Genomic DNA, 27,114 nt, shown 5'->3' on the forward strand with positions numbered 1-27,114 from the left:
TGACATGAACCTATATGCAAAAATCTCAAAAATCTACAGTAAAGCTACTAGAGCTAATAAAGGAGTACAACAAAGTGACTGGATACCAGATCATCGCACAAAACCCAATTGTGTTTCTATATACCAGCAATATGCAAACTGAGAAAGAAATCAAGAAAAACTGAATTTATAGTAACATCCAAAAGAATCAGATATTTAGGAATAAAGTTAACCAAGGACATAAAAGACCTATACACAGAAGACTACAAAAGAGTGCTAAAAGAAATCCCAGGAGAACTAAATAAATGGAAGGGCATATCATGTTCATGTATTGGAAGACTGAATGTAGTTAAGATGTCACTTCTACCCAAACTGATTTATAGATTCAATGCAATACCAATTGAAGTCCTAACAACTTGTAGAAAAATCAATAATCAAATTTACTTGGAAGGGCAGGGTGCCCCAAATAGATTTATAGGTTCAACGCAGTACCAATTGAAATTCCAACAACTTGTAGAAAAATCAATAATCAAATTTACTTGGAAGGGCAGGGTGCCCCAAATAGCTAAAATATCTTGAAATAGAAAAATGAAGTGGGAGGTCTTGCACAACCTGACTTTGAAGCATATCACAAAATTACAGTGGTTGAAGCAGTGTGGTGCAGGCATAAACATAGATGTACTGACCAGTGAAATTGAATTGAGTGTTCAGAGGTAGACCCTCTCATCTGTGGCCAATTGATTTTTGATAGTGGCCAATCAACTCAACTGGGACCGAGCAGCATCTTCAACAAATGGTGCTTGGAGAACTGTATATCTGTAGCCTATTTCATGCCTTATACAAAAATTAACTCAAAATGGATCAAAGACCTAAACATTAGAGCTAAGACCATAAAATATCTAGAAGAAAATTCAGGGAAATACCTTAAAGATCTTGTGACAGTAGGTGGTTTCCTAGACCTTATACTCAAAGCCTGAGTAATGAACACTTTTGTGCATCAAAGGACTTTGTCTGGAAAGTAGTAAGGCAGCCTGTGCAATGGGGACAATATTTGGAAACATACTAGATAAGGGTTTTTACATCTGGAATGTATAAAGAGATCCTACAACTCAAAAGTAAAAAAATGAATGACCCAATTTAAAAATGGGCAAAACATGGACAGACACTTTTCCAAAGAGGAAATACAAAGGGCTCAAAAACATATGGAAAGATGCTAAACTTCATTAATGGTTCAGGAAATGCAAATCAGAACCACAATAAGATATCATCTTACACCTTCTAAAACGGCTATTATAAAAAAAAAAAATCCAGAAAACTATAAGTGCTGGAGAGGATGTGGTGAAATATATACATTCATTCACTATTCGTGCAGATGTTGAATGGCTCAACTGCTCTATAAGGCAGTTTGGCAGTTCCTCAGGAAACTAAATATAGAATTGCTGTATGATCCAGCAATCATATTACTAGATATATATTCCGAGGAACTGAAAACAGGGACATGAACGGACATTTGCACACCAATGTCTATAGTGGCATCATTCACATTTGCCAAGAGCTGGAAACAGATCAAATGTCCAACCACAGATGAGTGGATAAACAAATTGTGGTATATACATTCAATGGAATATTATGCAGCTGTAAGACAGAATAAATTCATGAAGCAAGCAACAACGTAGATGAACTTTGAGGACGTTATGTTGAGCAATATAAACCAGAAACAAAAGGACAAATGCTGTATGTTATCATTATACTAACCAACTGTAATGAACAAATGCTAAGAGCTAAAGTTGAGAACACAGGCTGTCGAGGGATAGAAAGAGGTTATAGTTTGGACACTTGATGCTAAAGGAGTACAGAATGTTCAGTGGGGTTGATTGTAAAGATCCAGAAATGGATAGCACAATACTATGTGATCATTGTACAATATTGTAAATATAATGAACAAAACTGAAGTGTAGTATGGATGAAAGAGCAAGACTAGGGGCATGTATGACACCAGAAGAAAACAATTGATGGTCACCAACAATTGATAGTCACCATTTAAGGTGTTAAAAATGGGATGGTATACGGAAAAAATACAATTAGCACAAACTAGGTTCTATGATTAGCAATAACATCATAGTGTTCCTTCTTCATTAATTGTAACAAGGGCAATATACCAAAGCTAAATGTGAGTAAAAGTGTGATATAGTGGAGGGTATGGAATTCTTGTTGTTTCTCTTTCTTCTTTTTTTCTTTTCTCCTCTTTTGGTGAAGAAATGGAAATGTTCTCATATAGATTCTAGTGGTGAATGTATAACCATGTGATTATACTGTAGGGAAATAGAATGGTGCAGCTCCTCTGGAGGACGTTGTGATTCCATAGGAAGCTAAGTATAGGCTGCCACATGATCTTGCAACCCTGTTGTTAGACAAAGACTTGGAAAACTGAAAGCAGGGACAGGAATAGGGCTTTGCACACTGATGTTTATGGTGGCATTATTCATGATTTTCAATGGATGGAGGTGGCCTAAGGCTACATTGACTGATGAACGGAGGGGCGAAATGTTGTGTGTATATTATATGACAGAATAATGAGCAGCTGAAGGAAGGAACGAAGTTATGTGGCATCCAACAAGGAGACTGAACTTTGAAGACATTATCCTGAATGAAATAAGCCAGAAAAAAATAGGCAAATAATGTAGTCTTACAAATATGAACTAACTATAATGAGCAAACTCTGAAAATTGAATGTGAGTGCATAGATTATCAGGAGATAGTGGGCAGAGGTTGGATAATCAATGATTAAGGAGTGCAGAATGTTCAAATAAGGGTTATTGTAAAGGCTCCTAGATTGTAAGCTCTTAACAGCAGTCACACCTATTCCTGAGTTTTCATTGTTTCTTCTAAATTCTGAGATGCTGTCCTCTTGTGTATAACCTGGTCATTCCCCGGAACATTGACTGTCTGTGCAATACATGAAGCTCAAGAGTTCTGCAGCTCTGAAAGACAGCACTATTCCATAAAGCAACTAAGGAAGCTAAAAAAGAGATCAGACTTCAATTAGAGATATGAATGTAGTGGATCTGGTTAGGATAAGGTAAATCAGAATACAGGGTAAAGGAAGAGATATTTATTTGTTCCAAAGTTTGTATTTTCTGTTGCACACTATCTAATGTAACCTGTCTGGTCAGTTTATTTAAATAAACCTAGTTATGTGGAACCTAGAATAAGGAATGAGATCTTATTTTCTGTATAGGTTAATGTAATACCCAGATACATTCCAAAGTTTTTGGGGCAGAAAATAAAAATGTATTTGCAAAGTCACCTTAAGGGACTGGGGGAAAAGGCAGAACTTTAAATTTCCCCCATCCAGAGAATTCCTGATAGTCTCTCAGGCATTAGATACTCCCCATTTAATTAGCCAAGCCCTTGGTCTTGAGAAAATGTATTTCTGCAACAGGAAGGCTAGGCCTACCTGTGATTATGCCTAAGAGTCACCCCAGAGAGCCTCTTTTCTTGCTCAGATGTGGCCTCTCTCTCTTTAAGCCAACTCTGTACATAATCTCACTACCCTTCCCCCTTTGTGGGACATGATTCCCAGGGATGTAAATCTCTTTGACAGAAAGAACTTAACCCTAGCATTGTGGGATTGAGAATGCCTTCTTGATCAAAAGGGGGAAAAGTAATGGAGCAAATTAAAGTTTCAATGGTGAGAGAGTTCAAATAGAGTTGAGAGGTCATTCCGGAGGTTACCCTTATGCAAGCTTTAGCCAGATGTTTCAAGCTACCACAGTATGCCATGCTCCAACCAACAGTATTCCAGAAAACCCTAGGGAGTACCCTGGGTTCTGTCTAAGTTGCTATAAAAGTTTTTCTTAGTTTATTTCTTCAGGAATTTATGACCTCCAGAATGATCGTAGGCTAGATAAGTCCTGAAACCCAGAGGTAACACTCTCTTCAGGAACAACAACCAGGTTCATTCCTCTTCCTCAGAATGTCAACACCCCATTCCAGGGTGAAGAAGTTAAAATGGCCATTGCCCAGATAACCCTGAAGATTGAGAGAAAGATCAAATGAATGGAAGAGAGGTATAATTTAGAAATTAGGATTTAACAAATGACTGTGGCTACTGACTCTTTATATAGGTATTTCTTCTTTGGGACAAGTGTTTTAGAATAGCCAGAAGGAAATACCTGAAGTTGTTGGACTATAATTCAGTAGCCCAGATGTTTAATTGTGATTTATAACTATACTGAATAAAAAAAAAATGCCAATTGCCTGTGTTTGTGTGATCTACTTCTGGATGACATATATATGTGTCAATACTACATTGTTAGTTCACTTACCTCTATTGTAAGTCTTAAAATTGGGGAGATTGCAATACTAGTGGTCAATAAGAGGGAAGGGTAAGGGGTATAGGATGTATGGGGTTTTTCTTTTTTCTTTTTATTTCTTTTTCTGGAGTAATGCAGACATTCTAAAAGTGATCATGGGATGAATATACAACTATGTGATGATATCAGTGAACCAAACTATTGATTGTATTGTTTGGATGGATTGTTTGATGTGTGAAGGTATCTCAATAAAAATGCATAATTTTTTTTAAAGACTGAATCACATTCAGATTTAGAGTCAAGGAAGACTAGAAAATATGATTTTTAAATAGGACACTTACTGCAGCAAACAAAATATTAAATGGAAAGGAGGGCTATGAAAAGATCAGAGTTAAATGATAGAGAGACAGTTGGGAGTGAGGTAGTGCAGGAAGCACCCCTTAGATCATACATGGACTTATATTCTACTATAAAGTCATTTAGATTTTATGATTTGACATTCAGTGGAATGCACTGAAGGAATTTAAGCAGGTAAATTTTTCTTTTGAGGAGGAGGAGAGAACATGGGACACTATTAGGAGTCTCTCCTGTTGTCTGTCATTAAATCCTGTTAGCTTGTTCTAGATTGGCTGAGAGGGGACAGGTGGAAAAAGACAAATTCAAGACATATTTTGAATATAGAACTGAAATATTTGCTGATGAAATGAATGCATGTGGAAAAGAAGTGAGAGGTCTTCTGGGTGTCTGAATAGCGAGACAGGTTGATGGTAGTGCCAATCACTGAGATGGGAAAGACAGAGAATAGTATGAATTTGGCAGGATGAGGTGTCAAGTCATCAAACTTGGATGTAGGAAGTTTGAGATTTCAGTGACACATTGAAATGAAATTGTTACAGGGACAATCATTTATATGAGTTTAGAGCTCAGGGAACAGGTTTGTCCTGGAGATACAAATTTGATCTCAACAACCAAAAGATGGTATTTAATACAACAGGGATAGCCAAGTTTCTTTGGGAGAAAGTATAGAAATAAACAGAACTTAAACCTGTAGTGAATTTAGGGGAGTGGCTAGAGATACAGAAAATGGATCTCAGGATGCCAGTTGATATCCCTGAATTTCAAGAAAGATACAGTGTTTGAGGAAATTCAGATACATTTCACTTGTTACCTGTAGACTCAGTTTCTTGAAAGGCAAAAATAGTTAAGATAAATTGGAAAGCAGGCTAAATTAGTAGATCTAAATTTTGGTATATGTTCCCTGAAGATGTAATAAAATCAGATTTTGTTTCATGTACAATTATTTTAGATATTATTTTAGTCATATAGATGTTCATGGTTACTTAAGTAATATCACATTTGAATATATGCTTTGATAAAATCTAAGCAATAAAAAAAGGTGTTTCAGGACTACAGCATAGCATTTCTTGTGACCTTTGTACCATTGTAGCGCTCTAACTGTGAAAAAAATTAAGCTCATACATTTTTGTTTAATTTTTATTGTCATTAATAGTAGTTTATACTGCAATTTGCAGGTTTCAAAATGTCTTCCTAGAATTTAACTATCTCAATTTAAAATGAGCTGTGCATATCATCACACCTGACCACATTCCTGCTGTTCTTATTGCTGGGTTCGTTTTTGTTTGTGATGGAAAATTTTAAGCATAAATTCCCAAATATCCTTTCCAGCACTGATTATTATTGTCAAGCACTTTCAGTGCTGGGTCGTGTGAGAGTGTTTATGCTCCCTTTATATTTGATTTCTAAAATTGGTCCATGCAGCATTCAGGAACTGTAAGGTAGATACAGCCTTGCTCATCTTGTGTTGCTTTTTGCTCCTGTTAATGGTAATCCTATATTCCTTTTATTTGCAGTGTCTCAGTTTGAAACTGAATTCTACATCAGTGGACTTGCACCTCTCTGTGATCAGCTTGTTGTACTTTCCTACGTAAAGGAGGTTTCAGAAAAAACGGTAATTGTTTTCTTCCCAAATACAAAGGGCTGTGTCAGGTTCCTCTTAGCATTATACCTAGATCAGGTAGTCTATGAAGGTGCTCTCTAGACTGAGCAGAACTTCCTGACCTATAAAATAGGCCATCAGAGATTACCCTCTGGGCCTAACATATTTACGTTCCAGACACTCCACTCAACTGCTTGCCTTTGTTCTTTCTGCTAGGCAAAGGGGAAAGTCTTTTTTTTTTTCCGTTTTCTCCCTCTCTCTTGGTATTTTAATCAGAAGGAATGAAAAGTCCTTGTGCTGAAAGGCGAAGAAACTAAACTGACACCGCATTAGCAGAAATGACAGCAATGAAGTTGATTGGCTCCAACAACTGGAGTCCCTGTGGTCAGAGGAAATTACAGAAAGGGCACTTCGTTATTTCTTTTGGCCCAGACTTTTTTTTTTCCTGCCCACTGGCCTAGTGATTCTGAGTCACTTGATTATTGCTTTGAAATGGAATGTTTCCAACTGTCCGTTATCGGTGCACATGATAGTATGAAATGTATAGCTGATAGAAGGCAGAAGATAATCTATATTTTGTTATACTTGGCTTTGGAATGAAGCCAATATAGATATGGTGCCATGGGCGGGGGGGAGGGGGGGGTTCGTGCATGCTCAGAGTCCTCTTTGAAGCATAGATCTTCCTCATTCCTGGCTAGTCATCATTGTTAGCCCAGAGGTCCTGCCGGGAAAAGCTCGAAATGGCTTCAAGGCATTAACAAGGAGAGCTTATTTAGAGTATTTTCTTTGGGATAGTGTGAACAAAAGAAATTTCATTGATTGTCTAGCCCTTACAGTACGTAGGCTCTCTTTCTTTGTATCTTTCCTTTTTTTTTTCAAATGGCGAGGAATAAAATGGGGAGGAAAAACCCCAGGAGCCCCATTTTGAAGTGGTAGCTACTCTGGAGCTTTTCTCTGAGAAAGCCCGTGCATTAGGAAGCCATCACTATAGTAACCTAAAGCTCTGGGCACCTATGTTGCTAGGCAATGAAATGTTGTAGACTTAAGTGAACACTCAAACCTACTAAAATCAATAGAGTTGGCTTCTAGTCCTATTGCAGAATATCAGTTTAATGTTATTTTATTTATTTTTTGAAAATAGAGGAAAACAGTGGCGCCTGAGGGAGTAAATATAATGCTTTTTGATGTGGGAAGGATTGAAAATGTGATTGAAAGAAATAAGGAAAGAAGCAGTGAAATGAAAAAGAGCAAGCCTAATAACTGACTAAAACAGAAAGAGAGAAAGAAGGGAGGGAATGAGGAAAAGAAGAAAGAAAGAAAAAGAAAGGATGCCTTTGTTAGTAAAAGCCAATGCCATAGAGCAAATTAGAAAATGGAATTTTTTTCGGAGGAAAAAGTTAGGACCTTGGAGATGTTTTTAAAACCATGTGTTAGCGTGTATGGATATAGCTAGATACTCAGTTTATATAATCCCCAAATACACCTTAAATCCTTAAACAGAGAATTACCTGATAAAATTAAGACAAAAGGAATAAAGAGTGAAGTTCCAGGCTACCTACTCCCCCCTTTTCTTTCATCTTATTAAAAAGATCATTTAACTAGCATTAAATAAAATTTTTTATATCACTCATAATATTATCCCCCCAAATATTTTCCATGTGCAACCTTTTACAGTCATAGTCACATACTATTCTGTTTTGCTCTATTTTTATGAACATTATTCCATTATCTTTCCGTATGCCTGCATAGTCCTCATCATTATTTTAATAGCTGTGTAATATTTTATTTAATTGATTTCCTCCAATTTACTAAGCTGTTCCCCTAATGTCTTGCTTTTCTTTCATTCATTAATAGAGCACATGGGTGCTCAGAATTGTGCTAAGCATGGAAAATCAAAGATCAACAAGGTCTAATTTCTGTTCTTAGAAAGTTTTCACAGATACATAGGACTGTTTAGCGAGTAAATGAAAGTTGCAAAATAATAAGATGGATCAAAGTTTTGATGCTTTTCTTACACATATAAAAAGAGCTTTTCATATGTTTTTTTTCTTTTTAATATATTTGGTTCAAATTTTTTTTTCTATTTTGCTAAACTTCTCATTTTGAGTTTTAGTATTGTCATAGCAGTTAATTTAATGTTCAAGCCTTTCAGTTTTTTTCTTTCATGGCTTTTTTTTTTCTTGTTGTTTCAGCACTGAGAAATTTCTTTTTATTCCCTGGATCAGTTGAATTATGCTGCATATCGCTAGTTTTGTTTCTCTGTACTAATTAATCTTTTGTAGTTATTATTTATTTTTGGAATGTTTTAAGTGTTTGGAATCCAGAGTTAGTAATTGCTACTTAGTTATCCTAACAAAGTTGAACAAATAAATCTTTTAGTCTTATGTTTTATTTAGGAAACTTAGAGAGTTGGTAAATAGTTCTGGTTTTTTTCCATTCCGTCCTCCACATCTGTGTTCTCTCCCTCAGTATCACTGCTTTTCGTATTGTTGCTTTTGAGAATATTCAAGCGTATGTTTTATGCCTGTATGACAAATATTGAAAAAGTATAAACTTTCAAAAAACAAACTTGATTTCCAGTCAAGATTGACCTAGAGCTGTATTGCCCAATACCATAGTCAGTAGCCCCTTCTGGTTATTTAAATTTAAATTAGTTAAAATTCATAAAATAAAAATCAGGTTTTTGTTACACTGATCACATTTCGGAATACCTGAAATGTCAGGTATTCAGCTGACACTTGTACGTGGTGGCTACCATATTGGGAATGTAACCGTGGAACATTTCAGTATCTTATCAAGTTCTGATTTAGGGAGAACTCTTACCCATTGGTTTTTGTTGTTCGTTTTTTAACCTGGGGGCAGGCACTGGGAATCGAACCCGGGTCCTCTGGCATGGCAGGCAAGCATTCTTGCCTGCTGAGCCACCGTGGCCCGCCACTTATTGGTCTTTCGGCATTCCCAGTGTTACTAATAGTGGCAGCAATTGGAATAATAGAGCATTTTGTGACACTAATTAGATTTTCCCTCCTGTATTGTGTGGAAGCACTGTAACAAAGTTGCCTAAGGAGCAGGTGGCCCATCCTGGGCCTCCACTCTCCCTGAAGTTGCATGGGCTGCAGTGGTGGTATGCTGACAGGACTCGGTAGTACATGGCCTTGTTTATCTCTCTGCAAGGGTCAGAAAATAAAACCGTGTCATGGGTCTCGCTACAGCATTCTATAAGAAGAACTCACATGCACTGGAATATTAAAAACCAAGGCAATTATGGCTCTCTAGAATTAATTTGTATAATTTTTAAAAATGTAATTTAAATGAACCTTTTTGCTCTCTTTTTTGCCCCCTTAGGAAAGAGAATTCTGTGCCAGGCCTAGATTGGATATTATCCAGCCACTTTCTGAAACTTGTGAAGAGATCTCTTCTGATGCTCTGACTGTCAGAGGCTTTCAGGAAAATGAATGTAGAGATTATCATTTAGGTGAGAACTTTCAAGCATCCAGTTCACGTTATTTCTTATATAATGTTTTCTTCCCCCTTCCACTTGATGGCACAAAAGTGAATTTAAATTGAGGTGCTGAACAAAACATTAGAGACCATTTGGGCAGGCTTCTTATGTTGAGAATGAGGGGATTGAGGCCCAGAGATAGATAGCATTGTGTATCTTTGCCTGTGCTCTAACAGCAAAAGGGAGGGGGGCAGAAAGGAGACCAGCTTTAGGTAAGTAGGCTTCTCATTCTTTGTTCCTGCTTTCTTTCTATTGTCCTAGCTATTTAATGTGATACTTCAGTTACTTTGCTGTTAAGCAGCTTGGTTTCAAGGTTATCACATCACTCTCAGCTTTATGGCCCTAGAAGGTGGCTCTGTGATGTCCATGAAGTTGTCTTTCCATTTGTGACCAAATGTTCAGAGCTTGGAAGAGTTCCTGGCACATACTAGGCATTGGATGAATCTTTGTTGAGCTGTAAGTGAATGAATACACTTAGTCGCTGCTCACAAATAAAGGCAGAGCCATTCTTATTAATCATACCTGTGGCATCTGTTGGGTGTCATCTTATCCTTGTAAGATACAATTTATTTTATCCTTGTAAAATAAATTGTTATATGAAAATACAACGTTTAAGCTTTTTAAAAAATCCTTTCCTACTTTAAAATCAATCAGCATATGTTTAGAATATTTTCAGTTCTCATTTTGGCCAAGGGAAATGACGAAATACTGTATACATGCTCGAGTTTTCTTACATGAAGGCCCTAATCTGTTGAAAAATGTGAGTATATTCTGCCTTGCCAGAGAGCAAATGTGATTCACAACTGAAAGCATTCAATCTAGATATTTTGCTCAGAGCAAACTCTACTACACACCTAGAAATGCTTCAGAACAGGTTTTATAATTGAATTCTGCATGAAATCCTCACAATTGGCATTGTGGACATGCTGAAACAATAGGTTATGTCCTTAGGGCTTGGGCATCTGTCATTTATGTTTTAGGTAGCCTCGACCTGATGGGAAGGAAACATGTATCACAAGCTGTGAGGTGTAATTGTTCTGTAAAAGTGGGACAGTGCTCTAAATAGCCATAAATAAGCTTTATATATGGTAGACGAAGTTTAATATGCAATATATACAGAGAATTTTAAATGCTATTTTTTGTGGTTGCAGTCAGAGTGTTAATGTATTGAAACAATTTAAACCCACCTTATTTTTTTTTAAAGTTCTCTTCTTTCCTCCCTGACTTTTCTTTCCTCCCTCCTTCCCTCCCCTTTTCTCCCTTCCCTTCTTCCTTCTTTATGTTTCCTTTTGAATAATTTTGCACTTAAATAATTTCTAAAGCACCAAAACATAATCTACCATTCTCTACCTGCTCCCCATCTCTACCTTTCCAACAAAGCCAAACACACTTGCTCCGAAGTAGGTGAGTTTTCTGTTTGTTCTCAAGGTAGTAGCCTAAACAGGTCTCTTGAAACCTTTGCTACATTTCTACCCTTGAGTCACTCAAGTTTTTCCCCGCTTCTCTCATCTGTAGAGTACTCTGAAGGAGAATCGCTCTTTTACATCGTGAGTCCAAGAGACGTCGTAGTGGCCAAGGAACGAGACCAAGATGATCACATAGACTGGCTCCTTGAAAAGAAGAAATATGAAGTAGTTTTGATTTCACTTTCTTGAAAGTATTGACTAGTTTGTAACATGGAGAGGATAACAGGTTTTTGTAGTAAATCTTTTGTGCACTTAGAGTGTCCCAAACTAAAATGTATAGGAGGCTTTCCCAAGTCCCTTTTCAGGAAAAACAAAAATGAAAACCTGCAACAAGGTTGACTGGCTTTACTATTAATTGGGATGGGCAGGGGGAGAAGTTGGTAGTGGAAAAAGAGGTGGACTAGATCTAGCCTATTAAAGATTTTATTTTGTGATTTTTGGGGGGAAAATAAAATAGGGATAGTATTTTGATATTGACTAATTGGGCATTTAGTTAATTATTGTCACATGTAAAGGTAATTATTAAATTTGTATTCATTTAGGATGGTTTGCTCTACTAATTTAGTTACAGTGGTACTGTCTGCTTCCTTATGTCTTGGGTCAGATTAATTTGTATAGCTTTGTCCCAATATGACTTTAGTTTTTTGAAAGAAAACATTTTTCAGCTTTAATAGCTGTGAGGACATTGTCGTGTTGTTTAGAGAATTTCTGTGGATGGGCTTATATACTTATCACCTAAAACCAGAAAACTATATAGTGCATCTATTTATTGCTTTAAGTTTGTAATCATCAGAAAGGATCGTGAGGAAACTAAGAAAAGGATTTGGGAAAACTTTTAAAACATTTAAAAGCTATTTAGAGTCCAGATATTGATACCTAATTCATAATCCAGTTATTATATTGTTTTATATTTAGTGATTTCTTGAGGGAATAATTTTGTGTTTTAAATGTTTATGGGTAAAGTAATAATTGCACACTTTCCAAAATAGAAATAAAAAAGAATCTTATGTTCTAAAACTTAATTGTAGATATGCATGCATAATAAACTTATGCATATAGTTTACTTTTTAATTGCAACAAAGGAGAAGTGTCCCTTTATCAGCATATGCCATAGATTTAGAAACACAGATGAATGTTTTCAGTTGGAGACTAGATTTTGTTGTATTTGATTTGAGTCTGAAATCTGATTCTAGTATCCTAATGTGAAAGTGAGTTCAGATGGAAACAAGAGAAATCATTTTGACTGAATGCTTTTGTTTGAATTTGAATTAGGCTCATTCAACCATAGCATTAAAACTTCCAGGGCTTCAAGCAGAAACTGCAGGAAAATGGGTTTTTATTTATATAGTCCAGAACTTTAAAACATAATAAATATAGAGTATATAATCCCCACTTTCTCTCCCATATTTCCCATGTTCCCTTTCTCCTTTCCACTCCTTTTGTCATGCTTATGTAAATATAGGAAGCTTTGATGGCAGCTGAAATTAGCCAAAAGAACATTAAAAGACATAAGATTCTGGTAAGTATATAATTTTATTATTTGTAACTTATCTTTTGATACATTATAACGAAGCTGATAATAATCTGAAAAGAACAGGTTCCTCCTAAATTTGAGAATTTGTTTCAAAACTAATCTCTAAACTGTGAGGTCAAAATATTTCCTTTTATTGAGTAAGTTCCTGCTTGTAAACAAGAGACTAACACCTGCTAGCAGGTAGTTTTAGATAATTTGAAAACTGTATCTCTGAAATACACTTTAAATACGTAGCTTTCCAGTTGTGTGTGTGTGTACGTTTCATTAAATTGTAGGGAAAATCACATTTTGGCAAAATTTATCAAAAGAGGTTTCATAAAACTAGATTGCTTCAGTTTCCTGAATAACAGACTCAACTGATTTTGTTATGGAGACTAACCTAGGACATCAAATACATTTTTATTACATTTTGCACTCTGAAAAAAATATAGTGACTAAAAAGTCCATTTCTTTGCTAACTGTGACAGTGAATGTGCAGATGAAGGACAGACAAGAAATCATATCCTCTCAGTGTGAAGGATCCTTAGACATCATCTAGCCCAGGACCCTTGTTTTACAGATGAAAACTAGAAACTTTGCCTTTTGTGGTTGAGTTTCATCCCAAATTTCTTCTGCCTACACTTTCCCCACCTTAAAACTAATCTGTGAAACTCCACATAAAAGTATTATTTCCCAAAGAGCACAAAGAAAATAATTCAGAAGCTAAAAGGGGAAGACAGAACCAGAGGATGGTTGTTTTTCCTTTAGAATTGTGGAAAATAGGTAAGGATTATCTAGAAATGGAGCAGAAGACACCCCAGCTAGTGAGAATAATATGTGTGAAGGTGCAGAGATGTGAAACTGCTTTACCTACTTGGAAATATGGAACTGTTGGATTTACAACTACAGAGGTGGCAAGAGCCACTCATTTTGGTAATCCAGGAGGAAAGGAGTGAGGACCTGCACAGTATTGGTTGGAATGGAGAGGTGGTGATAAGTGAAAGATACGGTGAACTAGATTCTTCAGGACATGGTAACCGACATCATGTGGACAGGAGAATCAAAGCAAGAACTCTAGGTTGACTCTCAGGCCTTGAGCTTAGTCCTCTGGGCAGCTGATGTTGCCATTCACTGAAGGGAAATGAAGAATTCTGTGTTCAACGCACTGAGTTTTTAGGCACCTAAGTGATGTCCCAGTGGAGCTCAGGGAAGAGATCTGGACTCAGAAGAGTCATGAACAAACAGTGTCAGTTGAAAGCATCATTTGGATCACTCCACACAGGGTGAGTGTATAATGTCAGAGAACAGAGAACCATGAGTAGAATCCTCCAGAATACTGACATTCAAGGGACGGTGCACAGGAAACAGATGTGGAATGACCAGATGAGGGTTGTGTCATAGGAGATGAGAGAGGAGAGAATTTCAGCATAGCAATAGTTAAATGCTTATTTAGGTAGTTGAATTAAGAGGGTCAAGTGTAAGACAAATTGAACTAGTCATTTGTACATTATATTTGGTAATATTAAAATAACCAGTGAATTTTCTAAATATGTGTTACTTACCCTCACAATAGTATAGGGAGTGAAACGTGAGTAAGAGGTTATGAAGTAGAGTTAAATATAGATAATTAAGTTGGTAGTGAAATAAAAGAGTGAACACTGGTTAAAGGCTGTGGTATCATGAGAAGGTTGTTGTTGAGTATTTTGTCTAAGAGAGACACTTAAATATGCTTATGTTAAGGGAAAAGAGATAAAATAGAGGCTGAAGTTAAAGGAGTACAGGGGAAAGAGGATGATCAGCAGAATGCACGTGGGGATGTGGGGAAAGCAGGTTGGAGGGACTCAACCATGCAGAAAGAACATCCATTGTGATTTGTATCTGTTTTCAGAGAAATGAAGAAGTTGGGAACGCTTTCTTTTTCATCACTAGTTCCAACTGATTTGAAATTTGATTTCTTACAGGGTAATCATTAAAGTAAAATTTCAATAAACTAAAAATTGGGGGTATTTCCCTTTCCTCTTGAAACGGGCATGCCCATACTTTAGTTAAACCTAGAAGTGTTCTTCCTCCCAGCCAGAGCTGTCCTCCAGTGCCTCTCACTGTTCACCTTAAATCCTTTCAGAAGCAATATGGGATAAGTTAATAAACATAAATACTGAAGCCAATCACTTCACTGCTGTGAATCCCAGCTCTCTCATCTGTAAACTCCTAGGTTTGAATTACTTGTTTTTCTTAGGTCATTTTTACTTTAACATTATATTTAATATTTCCCTTTAATATGATTATCATTTCATTTTACTTACAGCATTTCATTAGGCTTGGGGTAGAGAGGACAGGTAGCTCCCACTTTACAGATGAAAGCACAAGAAACATCTTTATATTCAGTGACAACATGGAATTGTATATCATGTTTCTTAATATTGGAGATTTTATTACTAGAGAATCTCTTAGGGGGTGCAGATTAGAAACCTTTAAAATAATATAGTTTTTTAAATCAAGACTTCTGAATTTATGAAAACACACGTGCATTTAAATATGAATATCCATAAGTAGAAAACATAATTACATAAAACTAATTAAGATAAATAGCAGTATAGTTAGTGGTGCTAAGCTAATATGACCCTATGTTGTGATCCACTCAGAAATTGAGACGAACCATTTTAGTTGTTCCTATTGAATTATGGAATGCCTTCATTTAATTTTCCCTAGGATATTGGCCTGGCATATATAAATCACCTGGTGGAGAAAGGAGAATATGACATAGCAGCACGGTAAATAATGACATTTTACAATTATGTGTCAATATAAGTAGAATTAACCAATATTAGTTTTGTAGATGCTGGCAGAAGACATGAGACTCCTGGGTCAGGGAGAAAGGACTATTTCAGCAATAGCAAAAGCCAGAATATCAGCATTTGCTCCAGTTTCCAAAGCCCCAGTTCCTTCAAGGCCACATGACCCTGCACATGTAGTGAGTTGTGTTACAGAAGGGAAACCCTGATCTTAGAGTATCTGAATCTTTTATAATGGGCAGTAAGCCTGCCTGACCTTTTCTCCTGAGGAAGACATTATCTTTATTATCCCTGCCCTTACTCAGGCTGGAGACACTCCATTCCCTTTTACAAACATCCTTGAGAAGATAGTCCAGCTCAAAGACAGGCAGTACCTCTGCTCATGATTCATACAGAAATACAAGAGCTCCAAGAAGAGTTGCTTCCTAGCAAAAGGGTGTTAATTAAATGGAAGTGCTCAGACCCCAGGCTCCTGGGCTGCAGGTGTCTGTGGTGGACAGAAAGCATAACTATTCTATAGTGGTGCAGGTCTGTGTGGATGGCTTCTGTGGAGCTTTGCAGTTCACATCTGCTTGACTGCAGGAAAACCCTGGAAGAAAGTCTGTGAAGCCCAATTTTAGTGCCCCTGAAATTTAAGGAAACATGTTTCTTCACTAAGGTGCCAATCGCTCATAGACATTTAACTCCTCCAGAGTATTTACTGTGGTAAGATTCTGATGTTTGATTTGGTAGTCCCTTTTCCTAAGCAGGTTAGGACTGGCACTTTGATTAGGGATTTGGATGATGAACGCCCTCCAAGGCAAGACAGGTCCCCAGCCTAGCAGTGGCCAACTAGATAAAGGTTGCTGAGAAAGGAAAATCCTCGGAGAAACCCCTAATTGTAGTTTTTTGTCCTCAATTTCATGGTTGCTGTTAACCTTTAATACATAGTCAAGTAACAAGAATGCTTTTATGTCCACTGGCACTTGAAGTAGAAATTTTTCAAAAATCTGGAATGAGAGATATATGTAAACCACTGGGAAAAATGTCCACTTATTCTGTCTCTGTTTATTTTTGTATTTATAATTTCTTTCTCCCTGGGATGTTTTCACTGGCAGCAAATGCCAGAAAATTCTTGGAAAAAATGCAGCACTCTGGGAATATGAAGTTTATAAATTTAAAGAAATTGGACAGCTTAAGGTAAGCAAAGCTTTATTTTTAACTCTTAATCTTTGTGTGTAGTGTATTAATATTGAAATGGAAATAAAATTAAAAGACTACAGTAGTTCTCTGTTGGGAAATGAGTATTATCTAAGCTGGAAAGAAATATCAAACTTTCAGAAATTAGTTTCAAAATATAAACCCAGTTAATATTTTGTGAACATAAAATATATATATAATATATATATACATCATATATATGTGATGTATTTATATTTTTATTGCCTTCTAATCTGCTGTGTTCATAGGAAATTTTTATATGCTTTTTAGTGAAAGTAGAAAGCAGTCTCATCCAGTAGATTGTAAAACATAAGGTTTTTTCTTCAAATTTCCAAATGAATTAATGTATTTTTAGCTTGTGCATCTCTAAGGGATGATTTTATTATTTCATTTTTTATCTTTAAACTTAGTTAAAAATATCTGAATCAACCAATATATTTAACACCTTAAAATTTTTTTTTCTGTATTTATGGGCTTTTTGTATGTCTTCTTAGGGTTGTAAAAATGCTTTTAAAAATTCTTGGTTACTCAGCGGGTCAGTCCTATGACTCCTCTTGTACTTGCCCCATAAATGTTACTCTTCCCTGAAAGTCCCCCAGGGATACCACTCATGATGTTTACTGATCAGTTCCTGGAAGGTTTTACTGGTTCTGTGGCCACATTTTCATCCTGATGATTCTGTAACCCAGACCTTTTGAGTTCCATATCTGTCTTGGCTTGCCAGGACTGCTATAACATATACCATGGACTGGTTGGCTTAAACAGTGGGAATTTGTTCTCTCACAGCTTTGGAGTTTAGAAGTCCAAAATTAGGGTATCAGCGGAATCATGCTTTCTCTGCATTTTTGTAGTGTTCTGGTGGTAGCTTGTTGGCATTCCATAACCCAGTCTCTGCCTCTGGCAATGGCCATCTGTCTCCTGTCTTCTTCTTACTGTTCCTCTGCCTTACAGACTCCAGTTCATATTGGATTAATGCCCTCTCTGATTCAGTCTGGCCTCATTTTGGTAGGATCTTCAACAATCCTATTTACAAATGAGTTCACATCCACATGGCTGGGAGTTAGACTTGAACATGTCTTTATGGGGGATGTGATTCAATCTGTAACAATATCCATGTTTCCCACCAAGTGGTGGCCATTGCTCCCTGTGTATATTGTTGTTAACTTAATGTGAATTTGTTTTCCTCCCCAAATTTGGTCTTTCTCCTTGCAAACTGACATCATAATATACCCATTTCTCCATACTTAATATCTCAGAACCACTGCCCTTATTCTGTTTAATCTCCAGTGCCTATCAGTCTTACCTTGTCAATACCAAGTGGGCCTCTCTTCCACCTCTCCATTATCAGCAGCTCTACTCTTGCCTGAGCTATTGTAAAAGCCTGCTGATAGATCTACAGTCAAACTTCAAACTGAGTTAGCCTTTTTAAAAAGCAAATCTGGTATTCTCCCTTCCCTAATCTTTGTTGCTTCACTCTTGCCCTTAAGATAAAATGTGAAGTCCTTCCATGATCCCACATCCATCTTCCTCTCCAGCCTCCTCTCCCCTCAGGAACCCCATTGCATATCTCTGGACTTTCTGAACTTCCTGAACACAGAATGTACATTCACGGTCCCGTGGTTTGGTTTTGTTCCCCCTGTGAAACGTGCCTTCCCCCTTCTTTTCTTGCTTCATAGACCTGGGCCACATATGATCTCTCTAACACTTTCCATGTTGCTTCTGTGTGCAAGATTCTCTGCTCACCACAGCGCTTTAACCCATCCCTTCTAACACTTACTACATATCACAATTATCTGTTTAAACATCTGTCCATCTTCCTTCTAGGGTTGTAAGCTCCTTAGGAATAAAGACCTTAGCTCTGTGTCCCCACTACAAAGCGCAGTGTTTAGTGCATAGTGTACTACAGAATTATTTAACAGTATTTGGAAGTTTGACTTTAACACAGCACCGATAATATCCAAAGAGCACAATCTGTATTTCCCCCTAATTTCAAAAGATAATTGTGAAGTTTTAAAGATTGAAATGCTCCAAAGAAAGAAGGATAGACAATCTGTACTCCTTTTTTCTTAAGGGGTTGACTTTTATAATTTGTACAACCTTTTCCCACCTACTATTTAGATTTTCCTTAATTTATCAAGGAAAACAGGCAATAAAGGTTGACCTAGGCATGTATATATGTTCTTCATATATGCATTTATACATATATACTTTTAAAAAATTTTTTATATTATGAAAAAGTAGAATTTATTTAAATCTTTTATCATCATATTAGTTTTCCATGTACTCTACTGCCTTGTTTTAAAAGTAAAAATATATGTTTATGTTTTGTGAGTCGTCAGAATACAATTTGTTTTGCCACTTTTAAAAAGATATTTTTTTCTTCGATTTCCTTCCCTAGGCTATTAGTCCTTATTTGCCAAGAGGGGATCCAGTTCTGAAACCACTCATCTATGAAATGATATTACATGAATTTTTGGAAAGTGATTATGAGGTATGGAATTCTGACATGGTAATATGCACATGTTCTCAATGGAAAATGTTAAGAAAACTGGAAAATTATACAATGGAACAGTTGGTTTAAAGGAAACAGATTTGCAGTGTGCACATGATAGATCAAAGTGAGGTAGATAAACTCTGATAATAACCAATGTTTGGAAAGACAGTGAAAAATCCCTATTACCTGCACACTTTTAATGATTTTAAAGAATTCCTTAAAGTTACCTCCTTGAGAAAACACAAGAAAAACAGGGAAGTCTGGTTTTGTGGATTTCATAAAGAGAATGTCTGCTGCTGTTGGTACTTATACTGCCACCAAAGAATTTAACACTTTGTAGACATGAGACTCAGTTATAAGTTCACCAAAGGAGGCTTATAATAAATTGGGCGAAGGAGTAGGGAAGGAAATTGGAAAATCATATATTTGGTTATTGAACAATGGTAAATAGTACAAGGAGAAAGGTACATAAATTGTTATGTACTATACTCTGTGCATTTTTACATGCATACAGCCATTTTATATTATAAATACTTTGAAAATACTCCAATTTTACAGATGAAAAAATCATAGAATTAAAGAAATCAAATAGCTTGCCCAAAACCATATGTTTAATAAATAGTAATGCATGCACTTAAATTTATTGTTTGCGGGCACCCAAGGTGAATTGTAATCTTTAAAGTTTGTTCATTTAACAAGCATTTGTTCAGAAAGCATCTGCTCAGTATCTGTTATACTTTAGGAATGTGCTAGGCACTAGGTATACAAATGTCGATGAAATGATTCCTGTCAGTTAAGTGGTCCATGTTTTAAGTCACAGCTTAGCATGTTAAATCAGTTGGTTCTTAACCAAGACCAGTTTTCCTCCCCAGAGGTCATTTGGCAATTTCTGGAGATAATTTTGATTGTCACAACTGGAGGATTACCACTGGTATTTAGTGGGTAGAAGTCAGAGATTCTGCTGAACATCCTACAATGTACAGGAAAACTCCCACAACAAAGAGTTACCTGTTCTTAAAATATCAAAAATGCTGAGGTTGAGACACATAATATAAACAGATACATTTTTATGTAATATACTGACTGTTCTGATAGGCTGTAAACAAAGGGTTGTGGCTAAGACTTGGCCTGTTTCCCTTTTTGGCCAAAGAACAAGATGAGGTTTCTGTTGAAAAGATTCTGGAAAGACTGGAGGGCTCTCCTTCAAAGCTGTGACTTCATAATTAGCAAATAGACCAGGAGATGTAGCAGTTGGATCTTAGGCCACTGTTCTCCAGCTTCTGCTTGAAGAAGCATCCGTCTTGGTCTCTTCAAAGGTGGCAACAATCTTCAGCTCCTTATAAAGTCCAGGGGCTTAGCCAGTGATGGTTTTTCAGTTTTAGTGCTTCACCAGTGTGCTGTGGGTTGTCATTGCCTTCTTATATTATGGTATTATATTTTCAGGATAGAAAGACTTTATTGTTTCTTTCCAAGAAAAACGTTCGGTGATTTGCAAGAAAACTAATACATAGAAATGGGAAGAAGCAGTCAGCCTAACAGGGAAGCAGGAAAAGGAACTCGTGTGTTTTGAGTGCCTTCTGAGTGCCAAACACCTTGTTCAAATACTTTTTAACCAATAACTTATTTGAGTAAAGGATAATGTGAAAAATGCTTGTGTTTAATTCTGAAATGATTCCCAATATTAAGAACCAAAGGGGCCTTTAGAACATGGTCTCTTGATTCAGATAACCCAAATTTTTGTTCAGTTTTTGTTAGCCAGGTATTCCTGGATATATGAGATCTAAGCATCTTGATGTTGACCTGAATAATTCCTTTACTTTTATAAGCCTTATGTCCTTACTATAAAAGAAATTAGGTGAATTAATTAGATGAAAGAGATTTAGCATGAATTAAAGTTGAACAAAATATTTCCTTAGTAATCCCACACTCTCTTTGTACCTGTAGAAGGGACTGTGAACCGCCAATACTAGTGGGGATGGAGTTTCCTCATCTTCTCTTCCTAGCATACATTAAAGTATCATAACCTAGTCTTCTCTAATGGCATGGATCTATTCGTTTTTGAATCTCTTAAGAAGATTTTATGGTAATAATTTCTGTCACATATTTTTTGGTATCAGCTGATGTAGGCTAGAGGCATGGTTCCTGTTCATTGCCTATTCAGTTCAACAGACCTTATCTGGAACCCACCAAGCCTTGGACCAAGTGCTCAGTTGGATCCCCAAGAGATGGTAAACACTGTCCTAGCCTTCAAAGGGTTTAGAAGCTGACTGGAAAGACCACATTAATACTTTAAGCAACTGCAAAATAAGTAAAACAGAGCGATATGTTCTATAGGAGGTCAAAAAAGAGAGAGACCATTATTGGAAAAGGTTTCTTTAGTAAAGAAATTCATTCTGGTATGTTCTGAGTACAGAGTGGCTGTCATAAATAACCCATCTTTGTACAACTTTCCAGAAGAAAGAATTATGAGCATTCTATGAAAATGATGGAAAGAAGTATGAATTTTATTTATGGATAACAAAAAGTATTATACTTTTCCCATTTTTGAAGTAATGTAATCTAAGCCTAGAAAAGAAATTTTATTGTTTTTATGATTCTATTATTTTTTCACTGGATTCAGCTCTTACTTTCTCAAGTAACTTTTAAATCCTGTATCATTAAAACTATCCTATTGATTCATATTTGGAAGAATTTTTAACTGAGACTGAAAGAAATAAGCATGGTCTAAGACTTTGGCATGACTAAAAATTAGAGCTTGTATATGTCTTCTCCTGAAAGTTTTAGGTTCTCTGCCATGCCAGTACTATTAAGATGACTATAATTTGTTTTTATTGTCATAAGCACTTATTAAAAATTCATATTTTAGCTTCCAGTATTCTTAGTGTAATGTTTAATTCTGAATTATTGTCACATAATTGATCAGATAGCAGTATTTAATAACACTTTGTAATCACTTATCATGGAGATGAAAATTTTGTACTGCTATACAGAGCCCTAAAGATCAGATTCAAAAATAATGAACTGTATTCTGTGTAATATTGACTTCTGAATTTACTCATTTTCCTAAAAAATTATAAAGTAACTGTTTTCTTGAAGTTAAGAAATTCTAAGACTTTGACTTTTTTCTGTGAGGTTCTACCCAAATACATGTGGCCCTGCCTATTAATTTCCAACCTAGCACATTAAGTAGTCCAGCTTTGTTTCTAATAATGACAAATGTATATTAAAAGTGATATGATTTCTCTGGCATTTCATTAATGAAAACTTTGTAAACTTTTACTTATAATGGGCACTGATTTTGTCATATCAGCTCCCTAATGACTTTGTCCTCTAATTAATAATCATAGTCATAGTGTTGATTTCACCAGTATTTCTTAGCTAACAGAGAAAAGCCTAAAGTGGAATATAAAAAATGCTTCTTTCTATTTATGTTGGAGTCCTCATTCTTTTATTACACAACATGACCAATCATTTTGTCTTATTTTATATTAGAAGTTGGCAGTATTGTGAGGCTGTTGCATAGTTAGAGAGCAAATGAAACCAAGCTTTCTTCCTTCCCTAAACAGCATTATTTCTGATTTGGGGTTATTGGGAACTTTCAGTATTAGAGTGGAAATCTTTTAGGGCTTCTTTACCATACCTTGCATACAGTCTTAGGAAGACAGAAACTTGATGCAGTGTATCAGTTTGTTTTAGAAAACATTTTAATATTCTGATTTAGCAGTTTTGTAATATATATCTTTGTAATTCTCCTCTCCATATTCCTAAAGTCAAAATATAATCATGTTAATAGGTAGTAAGGTTGAAAAAGAAAACAAATAGTTTTTCGAATCTCTTACTTTACTGCTTAGAGATGACTTTAGTAAAAAAATGGATAGAACTTCAGTGGGTTCTATATACCTGATTCTTGTGCGATTTTCTTACTAAATTCTGGTGCTATACAGAACCAACATCTACCAGATTGTTTTCACTTCTAAATATCATTAAAATAAATTCAGGTTCATTTACTTAAGGCAATATTTGAATTGTAACTTGATATTACTATTTTAACTTTTTTTCCTATGGCACAAACACTTTTATTTCTATTTGCTGTCATTTGAATATACTTCTTAAGATTTTTTTTCCTGAAAATTGTCAAGAATCAGTAAGTAAGCTGCTCCAGTGTACTTTAGGTCAAGGGCTAAATTTGAGGATCAGGCAGACAGAGACTACATGGGGCAGACAGAGACTACATCATAATAGCTGAATTGACAAGTCAATTCTGAACTACGCAGAAGGACTTAGTGGAAGGAACAGGATCGCTTTCTTAGTTGTGCACTTCATGAAGTAAAAGGGATGGCACCGCCTACTTCCCAGGAATATTAAATGGAGTTATCGTGCAGTAATTCTCCCTGCCTCCATTTGTTACCCCCAAACCCAATGTTTAAAACCTGATGAAATGATTATTGATGGAAACATAAAATTATTTGGTCTGTTATATGAATGCTTTTAGGCATTGTTTAAAGTATTGGGATTTTTATCCTACTCGAAAAATGTTCTTCTGTTTTTCCTCCTGGTTAGGGTTTTGCCACACTGATCCGAGAGTGGCCTGGAGATCTGTATAACAACTCAGTCATAGTTCAGGCAGTTCTGGATCACCTGAAGAAGGACAGTCAGAACAGCACCTTACTTAAAACCCTGGCCGAATTGTGAGTATATTTTAGTGCTTCTTTCTTCCAAATCATACTATAGCAAATGTTTTTTATGTTTTAGAGTCAGCCAAGTTTGAATAGAGAAGAGACATAAAAGCCTTTTATATTATTTTTCTATATGCACTGTTGGTAGGAAACCTATAAACTTCAACTAGAAAATAAGGAAAAGGCATGAAACTGTACTGTTCTAATGGGATCTGTTGGACAGAGGAGAGGAAGCCCAACCAGCAACAGCTGCTAGAGGCAGCTGTTAAGGCAGCTGTTGGGGGAGCGGAGTACGCCAGGTCTTAAGACCACTTAAGCCATAGGGTTTCCCAGGGAGTGAGACTCTGCATCTGTTATTCTTGGATCTGCAAGTCAGTTAACTTCTCAAACCTCAGACTCCAAATCTGTAAAATTATAGTTGTCAGTTCCTCCTGGGATTATTTTCAGGCTTAAATGAGATGTCATCATGAAGGACTAAGCACTGTGGCTGGCACAGATTCAGGGCTCAGAAGGTGGAAGTTGTAGTGAGTGTGTTCTGTATTTATTGGGCAACCTCAGAGACCCAGGCTTTATGCTAGGTGCCAGTGATACAGAGATAACCAAGATACACTCCTGCCCTGATGAGCTTCGTCTAGTGAAATAAGCATGCTGGAGGTATGCTGAAGAGGAGTGTACCTGCCTCACCCTGTGTCTGCACCCTCACCTGAGACCACCTTCTCCCATCATTTTATGTCTTTTGTCCAAGACCGAGAAGGTTACATCAGAATGGCCTAGTATTCAGAACTGTTTAAGGCTTTCTGCAGAGGGAGTTGTGTTTGTGGCATTCTCAGTTGGAACACTAATCATTTTCTCTTGGAAACATCATTCTGTGTGTTCCTTGAATCCTGCAAGTCTGTTAACAGTGGACTTACAATACAATTTAGGTCCACTAAATAGTGGCTTTGAGGAGCTGGCTTAAGAACATAATCAATCTGAAAAACCTTGTTTTCATGGAAAATCACATTTCGGTTTTATACAACCCCCTTACAAATGAACTTTTGGAATATAATCCAGTTTTCTGCTGTGCACTGTTTGTAAGAATTTCAACTTGATATTTCTATTCCTAGAATGAGGACTTCTTTTATTTTGGATCATAGTTTCTTTGCCTGGTGTATGGATTTCTATAAAAAAAAAATTGAAACAGAGCCCCCAGTAGAAAGAATTTTTATGACTTGAGTATTATAAATTTTCAGAAATTTGGATGGGATAGGAAATAAGGTTTTGAAAAAGAATACTTATTGGTCACATATACTTAAGTCCCAAGGACTATTTTTCCAAATAGAGTTAATTTTATTGTCTAGATTTTCAAGTTCTCACTCAGATTTTCAGTTTTTAATCTTACTAAACACGATCTACATGGGGTTTTTAAAAAATTTTTTAAATTAAAATTGTTAATGAGCATTAATGTAAAACCTTTTGTGTTACCAGGTATACTTATGACAAAAACTATGGCAATGCTTTGGAAATATATTTAGCGTTAAGACATAAAGATGTTTTCCAGTTGATCCACAAGCATAATCTTTTCAGTTCTATCAAGGATAAGATTGTTTTATTAATGGATTTTGATTCAGAGGTAATGTGCTTCTTATTTTAATTCTGATACATTGTTTTTACTATTTCAGAATTTTAACAATTAGACCTACATGCGAAAGCTGGATGGGGTAGTGAATCAGTTACCTTGGCTGAAGTCGATCATGCTCACAACTCTGACACTCGCTAGATGTTGTTCAGTTGTTCTTGGGGCTGGCATTCAGGACCCCTTCCCTTGACATGGTTGCCTGTGAAAACAATTATGATTTGATGTGGAACTTTAAAAATAGTGCTCATGTATGTGTGTGGTAAAATAATGTTTTTGAAAAACATTTCATATAATTCATAGAAACAAAGAAATAAGCCATATGCTTTGGCTCTTTAACTCTCTTAATTGCGTATCCTGGAATTGACATTTGATTTAATTTTTGATCCATTTATTGCTGTTTTATTATTTGACATTCACCCATTTAACATGTGAAGTTTCCACTGGTCTCAGTTTATATTAAGACAAAGAACATGTGGAGTGTATTATTTTATTATAGAACAAGTTTTAATCATGGATCACTGAACCAGTGAGGGGATCCAGCCTCTACAGCACACAGTGGCTCATGTAAGGTGATATAAACTGTGTTTTTTAAAAGAAGCTGATGACAAATGCTGGTGGTGGAAATAAAGAGGTTCTCCAAACACAGTAGCTCTTATTCAGAAAATCGAAGTTTTAGATAAAGCAAAGAATACAATACTGAAGGCTCCAAAGAAGCTGCTTGCATTTTTCAATTATATTTTACTCTCTTTAGGTGTGTTATATTAGTTTTCACAAACCAAAATTTTATTTAAATAGGAGCTAAATCTACCTTTTTCTGAAAGATGCATTTAGCACTTTGTCAATACTGAATCCATTAAGTCTTCAGGGACTGCAGATCTACAAAGGATTAGTGCAGTTCCGAAGAAGCTCAGGCTCAGAGGTCCTGTTTCTCTGGCAGAAGATGATTAACAGGATGAGATGCTTATATCAAAATTAATTGCCTTTCTCCCTATATCCAGCCTCCCCTCGTGCCCATCCCCCCACTCATGTATCTTGAGAGCCAAATTTTGCATATATAGCTGTGGAAGAAAGATGAATGAGCTGAAAATAATTGTTACTCAAGATTATGAACCATAGTCAAGGAATCTTAAGAATTTTCTAATTAGACCTTAGGTATAATCTCTGTAACATCCTCATATTTCAGAGCAAAAAAAAAAAAAAACAAACCCACAGTCTTTGAGACAGACGGTTAAGTAGTATCATGTCAAGATCCAACTATTTTGCATGAGGTTCGACCTGGTGAACTGTCTTCCCACTACCTCTTGTAAAACTGTGCCCAGGGTGTTTCATGAATGTTAATGATGGTTAAGGTAAATTCTAAATGCCTGTAAGCTGTATGTGGTTCTGAAACTTCCTGGCGTCTTTTCCTTTTTCTGGCTCTTATCCTTTTCTATAGCTTCCTAAATTTGGTATCTCCTAAGGTGGCTCCATCAAGGAGCAGGGAGCAGAAGCAACACTTATTCTTGTGGGACTGGTAATGAGATGGTCTCTGCTGCCTACCTAGAGTCACAGAGAACTTGGGAAGGTCTGAGACATCAAAAAGGCTAGACTATGTATCATCA

At 36.2% G+C, this 27,114-nt stretch overlaps 1 protein-coding gene across 4 annotated transcripts in view; it reads left to right on the forward strand.

Moving 5' to 3' along the window:
- The window catches only part of VPS41 (VPS41 subunit of HOPS complex), a 216,387-nt gene that overhangs the window by 151,747 nt on the left and 37,526 nt on the right, over positions 1 to 27,114 (forward strand). For all 4 annotated transcript variants that reach the window (XM_077119493.1, XM_077119494.1, XM_077119496.1 and 1 more), the window contains 9 exons: positions 6,167 to 6,264; positions 9,598 to 9,727; positions 11,270 to 11,385; positions 12,683 to 12,739; positions 15,443 to 15,504; positions 16,623 to 16,704; positions 19,124 to 19,216; positions 23,780 to 23,907; positions 25,363 to 25,507. In XM_077119493.1, coding sequence (XP_076975608.1) covers positions 6,167 to 6,264; positions 9,598 to 9,727; positions 11,270 to 11,385; positions 12,683 to 12,739; positions 15,443 to 15,504; positions 16,623 to 16,704; positions 19,124 to 19,216; positions 23,780 to 23,907; positions 25,363 to 25,507 — 911 coding nt within the window. The remainder of the gene's footprint in view (positions 1 to 6,166; positions 6,265 to 9,597; positions 9,728 to 11,269; positions 11,386 to 12,682; positions 12,740 to 15,442; positions 15,505 to 16,622; positions 16,705 to 19,123; positions 19,217 to 23,779; positions 23,908 to 25,362; positions 25,508 to 27,114) is intronic.

Source organism: Tamandua tetradactyla, chromosome 1 (genome assembly GCF_023851605.1).
Source record: "Tamandua tetradactyla isolate mTamTet1 chromosome 1, mTamTet1.pri, whole genome shotgun sequence".
Classification (NCBI taxonomy): Eukaryota; Metazoa; Chordata; class Mammalia; order Pilosa; family Myrmecophagidae; genus Tamandua; species Tamandua tetradactyla.